Source organism: Bombina bombina, chromosome 2 (assembly GCF_027579735.1).
Source record: "Bombina bombina isolate aBomBom1 chromosome 2, aBomBom1.pri, whole genome shotgun sequence".
Taxonomy (NCBI): Eukaryota; Metazoa; Chordata; class Amphibia; order Anura; family Bombinatoridae; genus Bombina; species Bombina bombina.
In genome coordinates, this window is record NC_069500.1 from 791360650 (window position 1) to 791383459 (window position 22810).

General features: G+C 39.8%; 1 protein-coding gene across 2 annotated transcripts in view; it reads left to right on the plus strand.

Annotated features, from left to right (window-relative positions):
• The window catches only part of KLHL26 (kelch like family member 26), a 77739-nt gene extending 55492 nt beyond the window's left edge, over nt 1-22247 (plus strand). For both annotated transcript variants that reach the window (XM_053702971.1, XM_053702972.1), the window contains exon 3: nt 13944-22247. In XM_053702971.1, the coding sequence (XP_053558946.1) occupies nt 13944-15519 (1576 nt within the window). In that variant the 3' untranslated portion in view covers nt 15520-22247. The remainder of the gene's footprint in view (nt 1-13943) is intronic.
• Nucleotides 22248-22810: the final 563 nt, after the last annotated feature.

Sequence of the window (22810 nt, forward strand, 5' to 3'; positions counted from 1 at the left end):
GGACAGAGAATGCTGAGTTGCAACCAAAGAACACCATACCTACTGTGAAGCATGGGGGTGGCAACATCATGCTTTGGGGCTGTTTCTCTGCAAAGGGAACAGGACGACTGATCCGTGTACATGAAAGAATGAATGGGGCCATGTATCGTGAGATTTTGAGTGCAAACCTCCTTCCATCAGCAAGGTCATTGAAGATGAAACATGGCTGGGTCTTTCAGCATGACAATGATCCCAAACACACCGCCCGGGCAACGAAGGAGTAGCTTCGTAAGAAGCATTTCAAGGTCCTGGAGTGGCCTAGCCAGTCTCCAGATCTCAACCCTATAGAAAACCTTTGGAGGGAGTTGAAAGTCCATGTTGCCCAGTGACAGCCCCAAAACATCACTGTTCTAGAGGAGATCTGCATGCAGGAATGGGCCAACATACCAGCAACAGTGTGTGACAACCTTGTGAAGACTTACAGAAAACGTTTGACCTCTGTCATTGCCAACAAAGGATATATAACAAAGTATTGAGATGAACTTTTGATATTGACCAAATACTTATTTTCCACCATAATTTGCAAAAAAATTCTTTCCAAATCAGACAATGTGATTGTCTGGATTTGTTTCCACATTTTGTCTCTCATAGTTGAGGTATACCTATGATGAAAATTACAGGCCTCTCTCATCTTCTTAAGTGGGAGAACTTGCACAATTGGTGGCTGACTAAATTCTTTTTTGCCCCACTGTATTTCTGGTATGGGGTTGTTATTTTTTTTCAGGTCTTGGCTCATATCCTACTTTCCAACAACAGCTGTCATCTTGGGACCTTCCTTTGGGTTTAGTAACATTTAAGAAAACATTGTTTGAACCAATATGGAGGTCTCTTACTCTTTTCTGGCAACCATCAAGTCAGCCAAACATATTTTGAATTTCAAGCATTGTTATTTATCCTTTTTCCATCAGGACAAAGCTATTTTGAGTATTGTTCTTGACTTCTTTTCTAGAACTGTTCCATTCTTCGCAGAATCGGATACCATTTCTTTCATCCTTTTGTCAGATAAACGTCAGACACAGGATATCTTCTTATTGGTCTGTTCCGTTCATGTTTTTATATGCTAGATCATCATCTTGTCCTCATTGTTTAGATCCTTTAGCAAAATGCTCCTGTGAAGTTTCTTATAGCCGGCTGGTTTACAAGGCTATTTTTATAGGGGAGCAAAGTTTTGTGATACCTCCCATGAGAGCAGTTGCAATATCTTGAGACAGATGTGTGGGTCAAAAACAAACAGTAGATCAGGGTCTATATTTGAAAAATTACATTCTGTAAAGGATTTTTTTTTTTTTACCTTTATGGCCCTTTAAAGAAAATATTTTAAAGGAGTTAAATATTCAAATATTTATTGTTCTTTTGCAATGCAAACATACAGATGAAACCATTAATCTACCCTTCTCCAGTTTCGCTCTGTTGAAAGCAATGTGCAGTATCCAGTTATTTTATTTCCTGTTTAGCCGAAACAAATTGGCTGATGGATTTGTAGACTGCCTGTGCTATTAATCAGGTATAATAATGCATGAAGAGTAACCACCAGCACTTTCTGGTCTTTGATTAGGACCTGAAAGTGCTGAGATTTTTTTATGTACGGAAAGGTATATACAGCTTTACACAGATAACTTGTGTAATGTGAGGGCCTGAGAGGTGAATAGCTGTGTATGTGTGAGTAGGAAAGTACTGAAAGGATGAGGTATAAAAGGGTTAGAGGGTGAAGTCGGGAGGCTGTTTGTTGAAGAGGGGTTTGTGTGAAAAGGGAGGGGGCTGAGATGGTGATGAAGGACTGGTTTGTAAGCTAGAGGGTGAGCAGAGGCTTGAGTGGGAGAAATAAAACACCCTGTCAGTTTCCATTTGAAACTATATATACACTTTAGAAAAAATATCTAAAAAATAAATTAAATATTTATTTTTCATTATATTATTAAAAATGTAAATATTAAAGGGACATGAAACCCAAAATTTTTCTTTCATGTATTAGATAGATAATACAATTTTAATCAAGTTTACACTTTACTTCTATTATCAAAATTGCATCATTCTCTTGTTATTCTTTGTTGAAGAGATATCTAGATAGGTAACGAAACAGGCTGTCTAGCAGTGGTTTCTGTATTGCTGAAATCACCCTAATAAGGGATCGCTGTGTTAAAGCAGTATTTGAAGCAAAAAATCTGAGATTTTGCATATGTTTCCCAGAATCCTCTTCTGCATTGGTAACAATGTACATGGAGTTTTACTGGGGAAAAGCAAGCGGGGAACTTGCCTGGATGTGCTAATTTCTAGACTTATGTGGGGCGGAAAAATTAGTTTTGGACCGATTTGGATTCAAATTCGGATACATTCGAATGCATTTGTTTCGGATTCAGATGTATTCAGTTCGGATTTGATTCAGAAGTTCAGTATGTGTTAGGTGGGATGTGCTGTGTATTATACCAGTGTTATGTACTGTAATATTAGGTGTAATCCATAGCAAAGTGATATAACCTAATATACTGTACAATACTAGTTTAATTGTGATTAGTCCATGGCCATCCGAATGTAACGAATAAATCCGAACTAATTGGGATTTATTCGTTAATTTCGTTGCTACTGTAATTCGGAAATTCAAATCGATCAGAAGCTCCAAATTTGACAAATTCATCCGAAATGTTTTTACATGTTTTCAACTACTTAACGGCAAAGGACTACAATGCACTTATATATGTCTATATATGTGTATGTATGTATATGTATGTATGTATGTGTGTGTGTATATCTGTAAATATATATAAATACATATGTACACATATATATATATATATATATATATATATATATATATATATATATATATATATATATATTTATATATATATATATATTTATATATATATATATATATACATACACACACACACACACACACACACACACACAAATTCGATTATAAATACATAGAACATAATCTCCTATGTGCAGAACATTGAAATGTGAAATATTTACAGTAAATACTGTTAAGCACTTTATTAAATATGAATATTGCATAAATGTTTTTACATGTTTTCATCTACTTAACGGCAAAGGACTCCAATGCACTTATATATGTCTATATATGTGTGTATGTATATTTATGCGTGTGCGTATGTCTGTAAAAATATAAAAATACATATGTACACATATATATATATATATATACATACATACATACACAATGGAGGAAGGCACTCCCTGGTCTTTTCAGCAAAAAACTTTATTTAGCGTTATACGCTAAATAAAGTTTTTTGATGAACAGACCAGTGAGTGCCTTCCTCCATTGTGTATATTTACCTGCTGGCACCCTGGCATTAGGATTTTGAAAGTGAGAGTGCTCTATATATATATATATATATATATATATATATATATATATATATATATATATATATATATATATATATATATATATATATACATATACATACATACATACATAGATATACATCTTTAGACATACATGTATGTATATCAATGTTAAGTCTCTTTGCCTGCCTTTTTTTCTTACACCTGAGATCTCATATCTTTGAGCCCTTATAACTTTTTTATGCAATATGTTTTTTTTTTTTATCATTTTTTTTTTATATGGTGTTATTACAAGTGTAACTATACTTTGTAATATGTGTTTGATGTGTTTAACTTCAATTGCACTCAAGCAATCGCATTTACTTTCAACTTGAAGTTGTGGTAATCATTCTAGCATAAATCGCGATCGCATTTACTTTCAATTTGTAATACCAGTGGTAAGTCCGACGACCGCAACCCCCCCCCCCCCCTGCAATAAACCCCTTATCACTCGGGCACAAACATTTGCGCTCCAATTGTAATTTGGCCTTTAGATGGGTCATTCACTCTCTCTGCGAGGGGAGGACACTTGGTCAAAGTGTTTCCACTCACATTTATATCAGTGGATTGAGAGGTTTTCTTCTATTCTCGAACATATAGTTCCTTATATATATATATATATATATATATATATATATATATATATATATATATATATGTATATATATATATATGTGACTTCCTGGGTCAGGACCTAATGTTTATGGAGGATACTCCTGCGGAGTAAATGGATATAATCTTCAATTCAGGACTAAGTGGCCTACTATTGGTCTCAGTATCATCACTACATAGGACAAACCTGGTGTACCCCTTCCTAAATCTTCCGGTTGATTCCTGTTCCTATTTTTTATTTGGGTAACCATTCCTAAAGTGAATAATAAGAGTTAGCATTTTTTGGAGGACATCACCTTTTTTGTCAAAGAACCTATGGCTAATAGGCTGGAGGTTTTCCACATTTGGCCTTCCTGCAGGGGGTGTGTTGTTAAATCTAAGGGTGGAACAGCTTTTTAAGGGCCCAGAAATTAAAGCCATAGGTTTTTGCTTCAATCCTGGGCATAGGCGTAACACTTGCCAGGATTCTCAAAGCCTCTCTTGTGTTGTAGGAACAGCCACTCCTATGTGTGATTTTTTTGTCATAATCATTTTCTTGAGGATTATCCTGAGAAAGGATCTAGTATCCATTTTCTGTTTTGGGGGATGCAATCCTTTATAGGTGAGGCGTTCTTTCAGACTATTCTCATTATTAATAGGTATCCTTGGTAACCTGTTCCAGTCTGTAATAGGTCAAGGTGCCCATATGCCCTTTTCCCAGTGGAAATACTGCATGTTAGTTAACAAGTCTGCATATAGGTTGACCTGGACCTAAACTAATTTTTTTAATGAGACAGATTAAGCCTTGAGATGACATACTCTGTCTATTCACACAGGATCTAGATGATTTGGAGATAGTTGTTCCTATTTCGGTACCAAAATGCAGGAGAGTATTTTATATCACTCTGTTTACAGTTCCAAGAAGCAGGGTACATTTAGATCCATTCTAATGTGTACTCCTTATACAAGTCCTGGAAGTTTCCTTTCTTTTTAATCCTCCTGGTTCGGTTCCAGGTGTTTGGACTTGACAAATGTTTACCTGCACATTCCTATCCATGAGTTGTAGCTCTTTCCTTTAGTTTTGCTACAATTCACAAGATTCATTCCAGGCTCTGAATGTTCTTTTGTTTTGGTCACAGTCAAGCTATAGCTGTTGCTTGCTACTTGGATGATAATGGTTCAACCTCCCTATTTACATTTAGCTCATACAGATAAACCTATGCTGGGTTTTTCACAGTCATGGCTGGAGAGTCACTGTTGAAAAGAGCTTGCTGACCCTACTTACAAGGGCTTCTTTTCTGGGAGGATCATGAATGCGGTCTTGATGCAACTATTTTTGGCTGATCAGTACAAACTCATATCTGCTTGTGGAACTTTTTAGTCCCTATTCCAGGTGTTTATAGCTTATTGCTTGAAAACTGTGGTTCTACTAGCATCAGTATTTTGTTTGCAGGTTTTTTTTGTGTCCACTTTATCTATGCTTTCTAAAGCAGCTTCATAGAACTCACTCCAGCCTGTATCTGTTATGCCATCTGGCTTTTAGCTCCAGCTTTGATTAGACTCGGACTAAGTCTCAGGCCAATTTCACCTCTGGGAATTTTAACTTGGTTTTCAGGGTCGGGTAATCTTCTTCCTTTGACCCTAGAATTGCATTGGACCTACCATTTAATTTCTAATAGCCATTTCAGCAACAACTGTTTTCCTGGGATACTCTGTATAGGGTGGTTTCATCAGGACAGGGTATCTTCTAGAACTTTGTACATCTCTTAGTTAACCTCGTTTCTTCAGAGAAAGATCCTTCCTTATGTCCGAATCCGAAATCTTTTGAGGAGAGATGGCTAAATGTCTGGATGTATATCGCCACTTTTGTGGTTGTTAATCTCTATTGAGCATATTCATATACATACATGTATTTATCCCTGATAGTCATTTTGGGAAATCTGTCATCATCCAGTTGATATATTTTTTAATCGGTTGTTTGTGATTGCATTGCTTATGGGTGTGTTTTGACACACCTACGATTTGACTCCTATAGGGTTGAAGCCGGTTGTTTCTGTGGCTCTCATTGGTCCGGGCAACGGCATGCGCATGCGCACTATTTGGTGCTAGACGCCGATTAAATCGTGAGTCTGTATTTGTTTAACACACCTGAAGAAGCGGTCAATGGACTGGGAAACGCGCTGTTTTCTTCTGTTTTTAATAAAATTACAGTCTACCTTTTATACCGTGGACCACGACTATTTGTATTCAGTGAAGAGTATACCTCTTTGACATCGCTGGGAACGCACTAACTTTGGCGCCTCTCTGACCCAGATTTTGGGCTTCCTTATGCTGCTTTGGAATTGGTCACATCGTTCCTGATTTGGCAACCTCTGTATCCCATATTACAGCGAGAGGATAGCTATCTGGACAGCTACTAATAGTCCAGAGTGCTCCTGTGGCACTTCCACTTATTGTTGCTTTTTGCCAGTATCCATTTTGTTGGTTCAGCTTCAGATAAGCATAAGGGTTAGAAGGTATCTTATGCTAATCATGGTTGGGGAGTTCACGTTCTCAGAGCTTACTAGGTGGCGGGATAGTCCCATCTTTATTTCTTATAGCTCATTATACTACTTTTGTTCTACATCTTGGGTTTAGAAATATGTGCTTTCAGTAGAGCAAATTTGTGAGGCTCAGCATGGTTGTATTTCACACTTCCACCATGATTTTGTCAATTTGCTGTTTTTGCCTTTGCTGAGATCGTCTTAGGTAAGATGTTTTTACCAGGGTTTTGTTTCTGTTAAATAGGTGCCTTCCTTTACTTAGTCCCATTCATTTTTCGTGGACTTCACAGCTTGGGTATTGTTTCCTAACTGTAATGAATCATCGTGCACTCTCACCATCATTAGAAAGAAAACATAATTTTTGTAAGTGAGTTTTTGCAGTTTTAGTTTGCACCTCTTTACCCTACTATCCTTCATACTTCTTCCTCCTATTCTTGGCAAAATACTGGGAAGGTCAGGGAAATAGGAGGGATTTTAAAGGTAGGGTGCCTTTGCTGCCTCCTCCTGGTGGTCAGGTGATGAATTCCCAAGAGTAATCAATTGTCGAGGACTCTCACCAACAAGAAAGAAATTAATTTGTCATGTAAGCATAAATTGTTTTGGTTTTTTTTGTTGTTTTTTTTTTATATGTTTTATTAGATAGTGTTATGAGTGTAACTGTACTTTGTAATATATTTTTGATGTGTTTTGTGAGACTTTTTTCTTCTGTTAAGTGTGATCAGTCCACGGGTCATCATTACTTCTGGGATATTACTCCTCCCCAACAGGAAGTGCAAGAGGATTCACCCAGCAGAGCTGCATATAGCTCCTCCCCTCTACGTCACTCCCAGTCATTCTCTTGCACCCAACGACTAGATAGGATGTGTGAGAGGACTATGGTGATTTTATTTAGTTTTATTCCTTCAATCAAAAGTTTGTTATTTTTTAATAGCACCGGAGTGTGTTATTCCTTCTCTGGTAGAATTTGAAGAAGAATCTACCAGAGTTTTTACTATGATTTTAGCCGGAGTAGTTAAGATCATATTGCTGTTTCTCTGCCATCTGAGGAGAGGTAAACTTCAGATCAGGGGACAGCGGGCAGATTAATCTGCAAAGAGGTATGTAGCAGCTTTTATTTTCTGACAATGGAATTGATGAGAAAATCCTGCCATACCGATATAATATCATGTATGTATATTTTACATTTGAGTATTCTGGGGAATGGTACTTCACTGGAATTACACTGTGTATATAAGACTTTAGCCTATTTGCAAGCAACAGGCTTTTTAATAACTCTTAATTTATGTTAAACGTTTTTGCTGGAATGTAAAATCGTTTTCATTTTCTGAGGTACTGGGTGAATAAAATGTTTGGGCACTATTTTTCCACTTGGCAGTTGCTTGATCTAATTCTGACAGTTTACTGATCTCTCTCACTGTTGTGTGTGAGGGGGAGGGGCCTTTTTTTGCGCTTTTGCTACGCATCAAAAATTTCAGTCAGAAGCTCATTGTTTTTCCTGCATGTTCCGGTTCATCTCTACAGAACTCAGGGGTCTTCAAAACTTGTTTTGAGGGAAGTAATCTTCACAACAGAGCTGTGAGATTGTAGTTGACTGTGATAAAAAACGTTTATTCTTTAACTTTTTTTTCTGCCATCAGGGTTAGTTATTCTTTGCTAATGGGAACAAGCCTTTGCTAAAATTGTGTTTTTGTTTTACAAAAATTGATGCTGTAACCTTTTCAGTTTATTGATTTCAACTGTCATATATCTTTCTGTGCTTCTTAGGCACAGTACGTTTTTCATTGTATTTTACTTGAATAATATTTCCAAGTTGCAAGTTTAGTTGCTAGTGTGTTAAACATGTCTGATTCAGAGGAAGAGACCTGTACTATTTGTGCTAATGCCAAAGTGGAGCCCAATAGAAATTTATGTACTAACTGTATTGATGCTACTTTAAATAAAAGTCAATCTGTACAAATTGAACAAATTTCACCAAACAACGAGGGGAGAGTTATGCCGACTAACTCGCCTCACGTGACAGTACCTGCATCTCCCGCTCGGGAGGTGCGCGATATTGTGGCGCCCAGTACATCTGGGCGGCCATTACAAATAACATTACAAGATATGGCTACTGTTATGACTGAGGTTTTGGCTAAATTACCAGAGCTAAGAGGCAAGCGTGATCACTCTGGGGTGAGAACAGAGTGCGCTGATAATGCTAGGGCCATGTCAGATACTGCGTCACAACTTGCAGAACATGAGGACGGAGAGCTTCATTCTGCGGCTGACGGTTCTGATCCAAACAGATTGGATTCAGATATTTCAAATTTTAAATTTAAGCTGGAAAACCTCCGTGTATTACTAGGGGAGGTGTTAGCGGCTCTGAATGATTGTAACACAGTTGCAATACCAGAGAAAATGTGTAGGTTGGATAAATATTTTGCTGTACCAACGAGTACTGACATTTTTCCTATACCTAAGAGACTAACTGAAATTATTACTAAGGAGTGGGATAGACCCGGTGTGCCGTTCTCACCCCCTCCGATATTTAGAAAGATGTTTCCAATAGACACCACCACACGGGACTTATGGCAAACGGTCCCTAAGGTGGAGGGAGCAGTTTCTACTTTAGCTAAGCGTACCACTATCCCGGTGGAGGATAGCTGTGCCTTTTCAGATCCAATGGATAAAAAGTTAGAGGGTTACCTTAAGAAAATGTTTGTTCAACAAGGTTTTATATTGCAACCCCTTGCATGCATTGCGCCGGTCACGGCTGCAGCGGCATTCTGGATTGAGTCTCTGGAAGAGAACATTAGTTCAGCTACTCTGGACGACATTACGGACAGGCTTAGAATCCTTAAGCTAGCTAATTCATTCATTTCGGAAGCCGTAGTACATTTAACTAAACTTACGGCTAAGAATTCCGGATTCGCCATTCAGGCGCGCAGAGCACTGTGGCTAAAATCCTGGTCAGCTGATGTTACTTCTAAGTCCAAATTACTTAATATACCTTTCAAAGGGCAGACCTTATTTGGGCCCGGTTTGAAAGAAATTATCGCTGACATTACAGGAGGTAAGGGCCACGCCCTGCCTCAAGACAGAGCCAAACCTAAGGCTAGACAGTCTAATTTTCGTTCCTTTCGGAATTTCAAAGCAGGAGCAGCATCAACTTCCTCTGCTCCAAAACAAGAGGGATCTGTTGCTCGCTTCAGACAAGGCTGGAGACCTAACCAGTCTTGGAACAAGGGCAAGCAGGCCAGGAAACCTGCGGCTGCCCCTAAAACAGCATGAATTGAGGGCCCCCGATCCGGGATCGGATCTAGTGGGGGGCAGACTTTCTCTCTTCGCCCAGGCTTGGGCAAGAGATGTCCAGGATCCCTGGGCGCTAGAGATAATATCTCAGGGATACCTTCTGGACTTCAAATACTCTCCTCCAAAAGAGAGATTTCATCTATCAAGGTTGTCAACAAACCAAACAAAGAAAGAGGCGTTTCTACGCTGCGTTCAAGAGCTCTTGTTAATGGGAGTAATCCATCCAGTTCCACGGTCGGAACAGGGACAAGGGTTTTACTCAAATCTGTTTGTGGTTCCCAAAAAGGAGGGAACTTTCAGACCAATCCTGGATTTAAAGATCCTAAACAAATTCTTAAGAGTTCCATCGTTCAAAATGGAGACTATTCGGACAATTTTACCTATGATCCAAAAGGGTCAGTACATGACCACAGTGGATTTAAAGGATGCTTACCTTCACATACCGATTCACAAAGATCATTACCGGTACCTAAGGTTTGCCTTCCTAGACAGGCATTACCAGTTTGTAGCTCTTCCATTCGGATTGGCTACAGCTCCAAGAATCTTCACAAAGGTTCTGGGTGCTCTTCTGGCGGTACTAAGACCGCGGGGAATCTCGGTAGCCCCGTACCTAGACGACATTCTGATACAAGCTTCAAGCTTTCAAACTGCCAAGTCTCATACAGAGTTAGTTCTGGCTTTTCTAAGGTCACATGGATGGAAGGTGAACGAAAAGAAAAGTTCACTCGTTCCACTCTCAAGAGTTCCCTTCCTGGGGACTCTTATAGATTCTGTAGAAATGAAGATTTACCTGACAGAGGACAGGTTAACAAGACTTCAAAGTGCTTGCCGCACCCTTCATTCCATTCAACACCCGTCAGTGGCTCATTGCATGGAGGTAATCGGCTTAATGGTAGCGGCAATGGACATAGTACCCTTTGCACGCTTACACCTCAGACCACTGCAACTGTGCATGCTAAGTCAGTGGAATGGGGATTACTCAGACTTGTCCCCTTCTCTGAATCTGGATCAAGAGACCAGAAATTCTCTTCTATGGTGGCTTTCTCGGCCACATCTGTCCAGGGGGATGCCATTCAGCAGACCAGACTGGACAATTGTAACAACAGACGCCAGCCTTCTAGGTTGGGGTGCCGTCTGGAATTCTCTGAAGGCTCAGGGACAATGGAGTCAGGAGGAGAGTCTCCTGCCAATAAACATTCTGGAATTGAGAGCAGTTCTCAATGCCCTCCTGGCTTGGCCCCAGTTGACAACTCGGGGGTTCATCAGGTTTCAGTCGGACAACATCACGACTGTAGCTTACATCAACCATCAGGGAGGGACAAGAAGCTCCCTAGCAATGATGGAAGTATCAAAGATAATTCGCTGGGCAGAGTCTCACTCTTGCCACCTGTCAGCAATCCACATCCCGGGAGTGGAGAACTGGGAGGCGGATTTCTTAAGTCGTCAGACTTTTCATCCGGGGGAGTGGGAACTTCATCCGGAGGTCTTTGCCCAAATACTTCGACGTTGGGGCAAACCAGAGATAGATCTCATGGCGTCTCGACAGAACGCCAAGCTTCCTCGTTACGGGTCCAGATCCAGGGATCCAGGAGCAGTCCTGATAGATGCTCTGACAGCACCTTGGGACTTCAGGATGGCTTACGTGTTTCCACCCTTCCCGATGCTTCCTCGATTGATTGCCAGAATCAAACAGGAGAGAGCATCAGTGATTCTAATAGCACCTGCATGGCCACGCAGGACTTGGTATGCAGACCTGGTGGACATGTCATCCTGTCCACCTTGGTCTCTACCTCTGAAACAGGACCTTCTGATACAGGGTCCTTTCAAACATCAAAATCTAACTTCTCTGAAGCTGACTGCTTGGAAATTGAACGCTTGATTTTATCAAGACGTGGGTTTTCTGAGTCAGTTATTGATACCTTAATACAGGCTAGGAAGCCTGTTACCAGAAGGATTTACCATAAGATATGGCGTAAATACCTATATTGGTGTGAATCCAAAGGTTACTCTTGGAGTAAGGTTAGGATTCCTAGGATATTGTCTTTTCTACAAGAAGGTTTAGAAAAGGGTTTATCTGCTAGTTCATTAAAGGGACAGATCTCAGCTCTGTCCATTCTGTTACACAAACGTCTGTCAGAAGTTCCAGACGTTCAGGCTTTTTGTCAGGCTTTGGCCAGGATTAAGCCTGTGTTTAAAACTGTTGCTCCACCATGGAGTTTAAACCTTGTTCTTAATGTTTTACAGGGCGTTCCGTTTGAACCCCTTCATTCCATTGATATAAAGTTGTTATCTTGGAAAGTTCTATTTTTAATGGCTATTTCCTCGGCTCGAAGAGTCTCTGAGTTATCAGCCTTACATTGTGATTCTCCTTATTTGATTTTTCATTCGGATAAGGTAGTTCTGCGTACTAAACCTGGGTTCTTACCTAAGGTAGTCACTAACAGGAATATCAATCAAGAGATTGTTGTTCCTTCTTTGTGCCCAAATCGTCTACTGCACAATCTGGACGTAGTTCGTGCCCTAAAATTTTACTTACAGGCAACTAAGGAATTTCGACAAACGTCTTCTCTGTTTGTCGTTTACTCTGGTCAGAGGAGAGGTCAAAAGGCTTCTGCTACCTCTCTTTCTTTTTGGCTTCGTAGCATAATTCGTTTAGCTTATGAGACTGTTGGACAGCAGCCTCCTGAAAGAATTACAGCTCATTCTACTAGAGCTGTGGCTTCCACTTGGGCCTTCAAGAATGAGGCCTCTGTTGAACAGATTTGCAAGGCTGCAACTTGGTCTTCGCTTCATACTTTTTCCAAATTTTACAAATTTGACCCTTTTGCTTCCTCGGAGGCTATTTTTGGGAGAAAGGTTCTTCAGGCAGTGGTTCCTTCTGTATAAAGAGCCTGCCTATCCCTCCCGTCATCCGTGTACTTTTGCTTTGGTATTGGTATCCCAGAAGTAATGATGACCCGTGGACTGATCACACTTAACAGAAGAAAACATAATTTATGCTTACCTGATAAATTCCTTTCTTCTGTAGTGTGATCAGTCCACGGCCCGCCCTGTTTTTTAAGGCAGGTAAATATTTTTTAAGTTATACTCCAGTCACCACTACACCCTTGGCTTCTCCTTTCTCGTTGGTCCTTGGTCGAATGACTGGGAGTGACGTAGAGGGGAGGAGCTATATGCAGCTCTGCTGGGTGAATCCTCTTGCACTTCCTGTTGGGGAGGAGTAATATCCCAGAAGTAATGATGACCCGTGGACTGATCACACTACAGAAGAAAGGAATTTATCAGGCAAGCATAAATTATGTTTTTTTTGTGAAACCGCTAACCAGAGCTCTGAGATCGTGCTAACCTGATGCGCGTTTACTTAGATTGCGCTCAAGTGATCGCATTTACTTTCAACTTGTAATACAAACGAAAAACCCAACACTCATAAACAACCGCAATAAACCCCTTATCGCTCGTGCATAACTGTTAGCGCTCCACTCATAATCTAGCCTATTATGGGGGTTCAGTTTTGCATTTTATGTTCCAGATGAAATTCATAGCCTTGGTTCCTTGCCCAAGGAATCCCAAAAAGGAGAAAACAGGCTGTCTGCAATTAGTTTTCTGTAACTCGGCCATTCTGCTATGTGCTATGTGTAAGAATGTGTGAAAGTTAGATTTTCAAGCATTAAATGTTAACAAATTATTCCTATAATCAAGAACTTGAATTTGAAATGCACAACAGATCATTTAAATTTTTATTAGAAACATTTTTGGCAATACTGCATGCTACAAGCATTTAGTACTAGGTGGTACATCTTGACATTACACTAGACAAACATTAATGAAGTATGAAAGCAGTGATAAATGTTTAAAGAAACATCTTTCAAAAAAGTTATTTCCCTTGAGCATCTTGTGCGTACTCAATATGCGCCAATTTACAGGACTGCTCAGTGCTTATGATCTGCAATATTAATGCTGTATTTTTAAATTGGAGTGTTCACCAATCAGGTTTAAGCATGCAGCCAGAAATATATGTCTTTGTGTGATCTATTTGTCTTTAAATATGCTAAAGTGAATGCATGTTATGAATTATAGAATTACAGTAAAGTGTACTCTGTTGTGATAATGTTTTTGATCTCTATTCTTTAGGGCTATGTTTACCGGAGGAATGAGGGAATCTAATCAAGATGTCATTGAATTAAAAGGGGTATCTTCTAAAGGATTAAGACACATAATTGACTTTGCATACAGTGCAGAAGTAACTCTTGACTTAGACTGTATTCATGATGTCTTGGGAGCTGCCGTGTTTCTCCAGATGGTACCTGTGGTGGAACTATGTGAAGAATTCCTAAAGTCTGCCATGAGCGTTGAAACATGTTTAAATATTGGACAAATGGCTACAACTTTCAGCTTGGCATCTTTGAAGGAATCAGTGGATGCTTTCACCTTCAAGCATTTCCTTAAAATTTCTGAAGAAGAAGATTTCCTTCATTTGCCTTTGGAAAGACTTGTTTTCTTCCTCCAAAGTAACAAGCTAAAAAACTGTAATGAAATAGATCTATTTTGTGCTGCTATCCGTTGGTTGCAGTTTGATTACTCCCGCCGTGCTAATGCTAGTCATGTTCTTTGCCACATTCGCTTTCCATTAATGAAATCCTCTGAGCTTGTGGACAACGTTCAGACTGTAGATATAATGGTAGAGGATGTATTATGCAGACAGTATCTACTTGAAGCTTTCAACTACCAAATTTTACCATTTCGGCAGCATGAGATGCAGTCGCCGAGAACTATAATTAGGTCTGATGTTTCATCCCTTATAACATTTGGTGGAACACCTTATACAGATAATGACCGAACAGTAAGCAGCAAAGTCTATTATTTACCGGATATAACTGCTCGTCAGTTTAAAGATCTCAATGAAATGGAAGTTGGTTGTAGTCATGCTTGTGTTGCTGTGCTCGATAATTTTGTCTATGTAGTAGGAGGGCAGCATTTGCAGTACAGAAGTGGTGAAGGAGCCGTGGATTCCTGTTTTCGATATGATCCTCATCTAAATCAGTGGCTGAGAATACAAGCCATGCAAGACTGTAGGATACAGTTCCAACTTCACGTTTTGTTCGGAATGTTGTATGCTACTGGAGGACGAAATAGATCAGGAAGCTTAGCATCTGTAGAATGTTATTGTCCTAAGAAAAATGAATGGACCTATGTGTGCTCTCTTAAACGCAGGACATGGGGTCATGCTGGAGCAACTCTTGGAGGCAAGCTTTATATATCAGGTGGTTATGGAGTGTCAGTGGAAGACAAGAAAGCACTACATTGTTATGATCCTTCTGTAGATCAGTGGGAGTTTAAAGCACCAATGAATGAACCAAGAGTTCTTCATGCAATGGTTGGAGTAAAGAACAGAATTTATGCTCTTGGTGGTAGGATGGACCATGTTGACCGTTGTTTTGATGTGTTGGCTGTTGAATACTATGTGCCTGAGACTGATGTTTGGACAACAGTGAGTCCAATGAGAGCTGGGCAGTCTGAAGCAGGTTGCTGTTTACTAGATAAAAAGATTTATATTGTAGGGGGATATAATTGGCACTTAAACAATGTGACAAGTATTGTCCAGGTATATAATGCAGAAGGTGATGAATGGGAAAGAGACTTGCACTTTCCTGAATCATTTGCTGGAATAGCATGTGCGCCTGTTATCCTACCACAAATTTCATCTTAAAAACAAATATACCAAAACCGTAAAATTGCAGTATAACGAACTACACTTCAATTTTATTTTTTTATGTTTAAATAATAAAAAAAAAAAAGTTGCACAAGTATTAGAAAAAGATAATTGTGACAGACTATAAGATTTGTCTATTTTTTTTTCTTTCAATATGATTTTGCATTAAATGCACATTTGTTTTGTATACAAAGTGTTTGCTAAATGTATTTGTGTACATTGTTAAATACTTCATGTTTTCAATTTTATACTGTGATCAGAGGAGCAATAAGGGACAAGGGATGTATAATGATATAAATTCATTAGAGCACATTAGCTTTCTTAACAGGTCAACCTTGCACAGAACTTACCTACCTCTTGCCACATATGGTATTGTGTCTTCCTTGCATGAGTTTTCTTACATTTCCAGGGGCAGTAGTATAACACTGTTAATTAATTGTTGCTGCATATTCTGACCATTGCAAGAAGAATACAAGTAGAGATATCCGATGTTGATGAGGCTCTCTGAAGCAATGGGCTTTCCTTTTTGGTGGCTGTATTATGATATTTATCAAATGCATTTTATATTTCCATGGCCTCAGGAATATGGATTTAGAGGTATTCAAGAAACTATGTAAATATTAGCAAATCTATTTATTTAGTATATCCCTTATGCAAAAATGTGTTATTGGGCTGATATTTAAATTGATGATAAACTTTAAATGTTTTAAAATCAGGTCCGGAATCTAAGTGATATTTTAGATGAACTTTAGTTGATTAATTCTAATAAAGATGCGCTGTAACTTTTTAATCTAGCCGTACCATTTGAATACCCTGTGCTTCAGCCGCCCACTTTAAAACTCATATTTCCTTCCATAAGGCAGGGAGAGTCCACAACTTCATTCCTTACTGTTGGGAAATAACACCTGGCCACCAGGATGAGCCAAACACACCCCAGCCAAAAGCTTAAATATCCCTCTCACTTCCCCTATCCCCCAGTCAGTGCAGTTTTTCTGCAAACCCATCCAGACTGTTGCTAACAGCTCCTGAGCAATCAGGGTGGACGAGTTTCACTGCTTGCTGCTACACACTCAAGTCCATGTCAGAAGCGCTGCTGCAAGACTGTCACACTTGAGAGGCTGTGCCTGTTCCACAGCATGGATACTGGAGGGTAAGACCGTTTTTTATATACATTTTTTCTATACAGGGTCACAGTGTAGCTCCTTTATGCCTCGATAGGATCAAGAGTTAATATCTCCTGCAGGGAGATTATTTGAACAGCTTGGGGTTATTTATAACTGCTTTAATGTGAGAGTTTTTTTGGGCTCATAGACTGTATGCTTTTGGCTTGGAACAAACAGGTTTCACTTTCGTTTTTGAGTGTTGCGCAGCTTATAATACCTTAGCGCCTTTTTCATAGCAGGGGAAGTCCTGTCCTACGCACCACATGATCGGGTGCGGCCTTTTTCTTTTCAATCCTTCTGTGGACAACACTCCTAAGGAGAACGTTTTCATTGTTAGCTGTCTGGGTCTAGGAGGTGGTGAGTGCCCAAGCCATTGGGATTATAAAGGTGCCGTTTTTTTAATAAAAGTGTTTACTTTTTGTCTGTCCTGTGAATATTCTAAAGTCTAAGAAGGGTGACAAGCCTGCTAATACTCATAGCGCTATTAGCCCCTCTGAGCCATCTACCTCTCAGGAATCTGTGTCCCGAGAGATTACTACCCTTTCTACACTACCCGCTCCACATGCAGTTCCCCCGAGGCTCAACTAATCCTCCATCTGGAGGAGGCCTTTTTCCGGCTGACTTTACAGCGCAGTTGCAATCGGCGGTGTCTGCGACCCTGAGTGCCTTAGCAAACCCAAGAGAAAGGTTAGACATAGTTCTCCTGATCTAGAGTCATCTAAATATTTGTCGGATCTAGCTTCTATGTCCCAACTATCCAAGGATGAGTTAACCTCTGTAGCTTCAGAGGGTGAACTTTCTGAGTTGGAGACTTCAGTTTCCAAAACTCCTTCAGCGGAGGAACCCTCCTTTAGATTTAAAATTGAGCATCTGTGTTTTTTATTAAAGGAGGTTCTGTCTACGCTAGAGGTTCCAGAGGCTACACTACCTGAGGAACCTAAGATCCCTAAATTAGACAGGGTTTATGAAGACAGGAAGGTACCTCTGACTTTTCCTGTGCCAGTTAAGATGGCAAACATTATTAGTACGAATGTGAAAGAATAGGAACATCTTTTTCCTCCTCTTCTACTTTTAAAAAATGATTCCCGGTCCCTGACTCTCAATTAGATTTGTGGGGTTCCATCCCTAAGGTGGATGGCACTATTTCTAGCTAAGCGTACTACTATCCCTCTGGAGGATAGTTATTCTATGGATAAGAAAATGGAAACTTTTCTGAGGAAGAATTTTCAACATACAGGGTTTTTATTTCAATTGGTGACAGCTGTAGTCACGGTTTCTGGAGCAGCTACCTCTTGGTGCGACACTGTTGGAGCTCATTGAGGTGGAGACTCCCCTCGAGGATATTCAGGAGAGAATTAAGGCTCTAAGAATTGCTAACTCCTTCATCTGTGACGCAAATATGCAGATTACTCACCTAAAGGCAAAGGCTTCTGGCTTTGCGGTCCTAGCGAGCCAGGATCTCTGGTTGAAGTCTTGGTCTGCGAATATGACTTCTAAGTCTAGACTCCTTTCTCTTCCATTCATGGGGAAGATTTTATTCGGTCCAGGGCTAGACTCCATTATTTCTACGGTTATCGGAGAGAGAGGTGCATTCCTACCGCAGGATAAGAAAAATAGGCCTAAGGGACAGCAATTGTCTAATTTTCGTTCTGACAAATCACAACAGCAGCAATCCTCATCCAAGTCCGAGCAGACATAAGATGTAGCGTATTATGTCCGCCGCACATTGATAAATGCCGACACAAGCAGTTCTTGTGAACTGCATGTGCAATGCCACCCCCTGCAGATTCGCGGCCAATCGGCCGCTAGCAAGGGGTGTCAATCAACCCGATCGTATAGGATCGGGTTGATTTCTGTCCGCTGCCTCAGAGCAGGCGTACAAGTTTTGGAGTAGCGGTCTAACTACTGCTCCAAGCATATTTTTGAAGTTTCTAGCCGTTGCAAGAACACAAGGTATTGCAGTAGCGCCTTACCTGGATGATATCTTGGTGCAGGCACCATCTTTTCATCTAGCGGAAGAACATTCGGAGTCCCTTCTCAGTCTTCTTCGATCACATGGATGGAAGATAAACTTGGAAAAGTGTTCTCTTACTCCAAGTACAAGGGTGAATTTCCTAGGGACTATAATAGATTTCATATCCATGAAAATATTCCTCACAGATCAGACGTGGCAAGCTAATTACTGCATGTCTTGCCCTCCAGGCCTCCTTGAGACCCTCAGTGACTCAGTGTATGGAGGTGATCAGACTCATGGTGTCCTGTATGGATATATATTCCTTTTGCCGGATTCCATCTCAGACCCTTACAACTTTGCTTGCTGAAACAATGGAACAGCGACCATTCAGATCTGTCTCAACAGGTTTTGCTGGACAACCTGTCGAGAGAATCGCTCTCTTGGTGGCTCTGTCCAGATCATCTGTTCCAAGGCACGTGCTTCTTGAGACCGTCCTGGGAGATTGTGACTACTGACGCAAGCCTTTCCGGCTGAGGAGCCATTTGGAGTGCCAAGAAGTCACAAGGACTGTGGACTCAGGAGGAGTCCTCCCTTCCAATCAATATATTGGAACTCCTGGCAATCTTCAATGCCTTGAAGGCTTGGCCCCTTCTGGGTTCGTCCCAGTTTATCAGATTCCAATCAGACAATGTAACCATGGTTGCCTACCTCAACCATATGGGGGGGGGGGGAAGTTCCTTGGCGATGAGAGAAGTATCTCAGATACTAGAGTGGGCAGAGACTCACAGATGTACGCTGTCAGCGATCCACATTCCGGGTGTGGACAACTGGGAAGCAGACTTCCTCAGCAGGCAATCTTTTCACCCAGGGGAATGGTCTTTCCACCCCGAGGTGTTTGCAGAGATATGCAGCGAGTGGGGGCCGCCGAAGATGGATCTCATGGCATCCCGCCTCAATACCAAGCTACCCAGGTACAGGTTGAGGGATCCTCAGTCGGATATTATAGATGCCCTATCAGTACCATGGAGGTTCAGACTCATATCTTTTTCCTCCATTACCGCTTCTCCATTATGTGGTGACTTGCATCAACCAAGAGCGAGCTTCAGTGATCTCCTCAGTGGAGGTTACCTTGTCGCAGAGATTTGCTGATATAGGGTCCCATCGTTCATGAAAATCTAGATTCTCTGAGGCTGACTGCGTGGAGATTGAACGCTTAGTCTTAGCCAAGAGAGGGTTCTCTGAGAGTGTTATCGACACTCTGGTTCAAGTTTGTAAACCAGTTAGTCGTATCTACCATAAAATGTGGAGGACTTACTTGTAATGGTGTGAAGAGCGTGGTGTTTCCTGGCATAAGGTTAAAGGACCAGTAAACACAGTATATTTGCATATTTAACAAATGCAAGATAACAAGACAATACAATAGCATTTACTCTGAATTTCAAATGAGTAGTAGATTTTTTTTCTAACAAATTTCAAATGTATGTATATTTCCACTCCCCCTGTACTATGTGATAGCAATCAGCCAATCACAAATGCATATATGTATAGTTTGTGAATTCTTGCACATGCTTAGTAGGAGCTGGTGACTCAAAAAGTGTAAATATAAAAGACTGTGCACATTTTTTTTTTAATGGAAGTAAATTGGAAAGTTGTTTAAAATTACATGCTGTATCTGAATCATAAAAATGTAATTTGACCTGAGTGTCCCTTTAAGGTTGCCAGAATTTTATCTTTTCTCCAGGATGGACTGGAGAAGGGTCTGCTAGTTTCCTGAAGAGACAGATATCGCCCCTGTCGGTGTTACTGCACAAGAGATTGGCTGAGCTTCCGGATGTGCTTTCCTTTGTTAAGGCTCTGACTAGGATCAGACCTGTGTTTAGATCTGGGGCTCTGCCTTGGAGGCTAAATATTGTTCTTAGTGTTTTGCAGCAGGCTCCGTTTGAGCCTATGTGCATACTGTTGACAAATTATCTTGGAAGGTTCTTTTTTTGAGACTCCATGACCACGTCCGTAGTTTATTTTTGATGGATGGCTCCCTTTTTATATTATTTCTTCTGTCACCTTTATACCCTGATGTTTTTCCTACTTTTCATTGTTCCTCGCCAGATTGATTGGGGGCTAGAGGAAGTGGGAGGGATATTTAAGCCTTTGGCTGGGGTGTCTTTGCCTCCTCCTGGTGGCCAGGTGTTGTATTTCCCAACAGTAAGGAATTAAGTTGTGGACTCTCCCTGCCAGGAAGGAAAGGAATTTATCTGGTAAGCATAAATTATGGGTTTTTTTATGAGCTAACAGTTTGAACTGTTCTCCAATCAGCGCTCTAGCTACAAACAAAATGCTGTACGGCTAGAGCACCAATTGGAGAACAGTTCAAACCGGTAGCTCACAAAATAAAGAGTTTTGAAGTGGGTGGCTTGAGCACAGGGTATTAGAATAGCACAACAAGATTAAAAAGTAAGTTACAACGCATTTTTATTAGAAGCGATCAGCTAAAGTCTCTGTAAAATATTGTTTAGATTCCGGACCTAATTTTATAACATGTCAAGTTTACAATCACTTAAAGGTGATAGACTATTGCCTCTTTAACTCACTAACTTTATTTTGTTCACATACAACAACAATTGTGTGTTTGCTTTTTTAAAGGATATACATTTTGAGTTCCTTGGAGCCGAAATGAACTCTAATTCACATCATAGCCACCTTCTTTTACTTAATATTTAGGGCATGGATATGTATGTTGAAGTTACCTCCTCAAAGGGACACTCAAAGGGACAATTAAACTTTCATGATTCAGATAGAGCAGCAATTTTAAACAACTTTCCAATTTGCTTTGATTAACAAAATGTGCACAGTATTTTTATATTTATACTTTTTGAGTCATCAGCTACAACTGAGCATGTGCAAGAATTCACAGAATATACGTATATGCATTTATGATTGGCTGATGGCTGTCACATGATACAGGAGGAGTGGAAATAGACATAACTGAAATTTATCAGAAAAAAAAAATCTACTCATTTGAATTTCAGACTAAGTGCTATTGCATTGTCTTTTTATCGTGCATTTGTTGATTATGCAAATCTACTGTATAAACCCAAAATTTTCCTCCATGATTTAGATAGAGCATGCAGTTTTTTTAAAAACTTTATTTATATTGTCTAATTAGCTTCTTTCTCTTGGTATTCTTTGTTGTAAAGCATACCTAGATAGACTCAGGAGCAGCAATTTACTACTGGGAGCTAGCTGCTGATTGGTGGCTGTCCTTTTTTGTCTGTTGTCATTGGTTTGCCCAATGTGTTCAGCTACCTCCCCGTACTGAATTGCTGCACCCTCAACAAAGGATACCAAGAGAATGATGCAAATTTGATAATAGAACTAAGTTGGAAATTTGTTTAAAATTGTATGTTATGTCTGACACATAAATAAAAAAATGTTAAGGTTTTTATTCTTATGTTGAAATCTTCCATTTATTTTGTACATAATGTTGTTTACACAGCTAATCGTAAAATCACAACATTAGGAAAGCAGTAATTACTAGTTCTGCAAAAATGGAAAAGATGGAAATGGCAAAACCTTCAGTTGTTAATAATAAAATTTAATTTAAATTAGGATTTTCTGTTTTTTTATTCTGTTTTTTTGTTTCCATATTTTGTATTATAGTGTGTTAAAGAATTAGGGAACATTCAACATAGCAGTGCTTACAATTCGGTTTGGCCACTTTTATTTACCATTTTTAGAATTCAAGCAACTTTTGGATAAAATTTTCTTCTGTGGCTGAAGTTACTATTAACACCTAAATGTCTACATTCTGTGTGTGTATATGTATGTGTGTGTATGTATGTATATATATATATATATATATATATATATATATATATATATATATATATGTACGTACGAGTGTCTATTGGTAAGTATCATTTTATAACATTTAGACACTATAGCCTTGTTATGAGCATTTATAGTTTATATATATATATATATATGGAGCCGGCTGTGACGTCACGAGTTGTGGAGCTTTCCCCCTAGATGCAGTGCACGCTGTTACTTGGCACCTTTTTCTCTTATTTCAGAGATTAACGGCTTCGATGGCCCTTTCCCTCACTCAGAAATGAACAGGTAGGCACTTCAGCTTAGCACTGAGGTGTAGAGGGTGCCAGAGAGGTTCTTATGA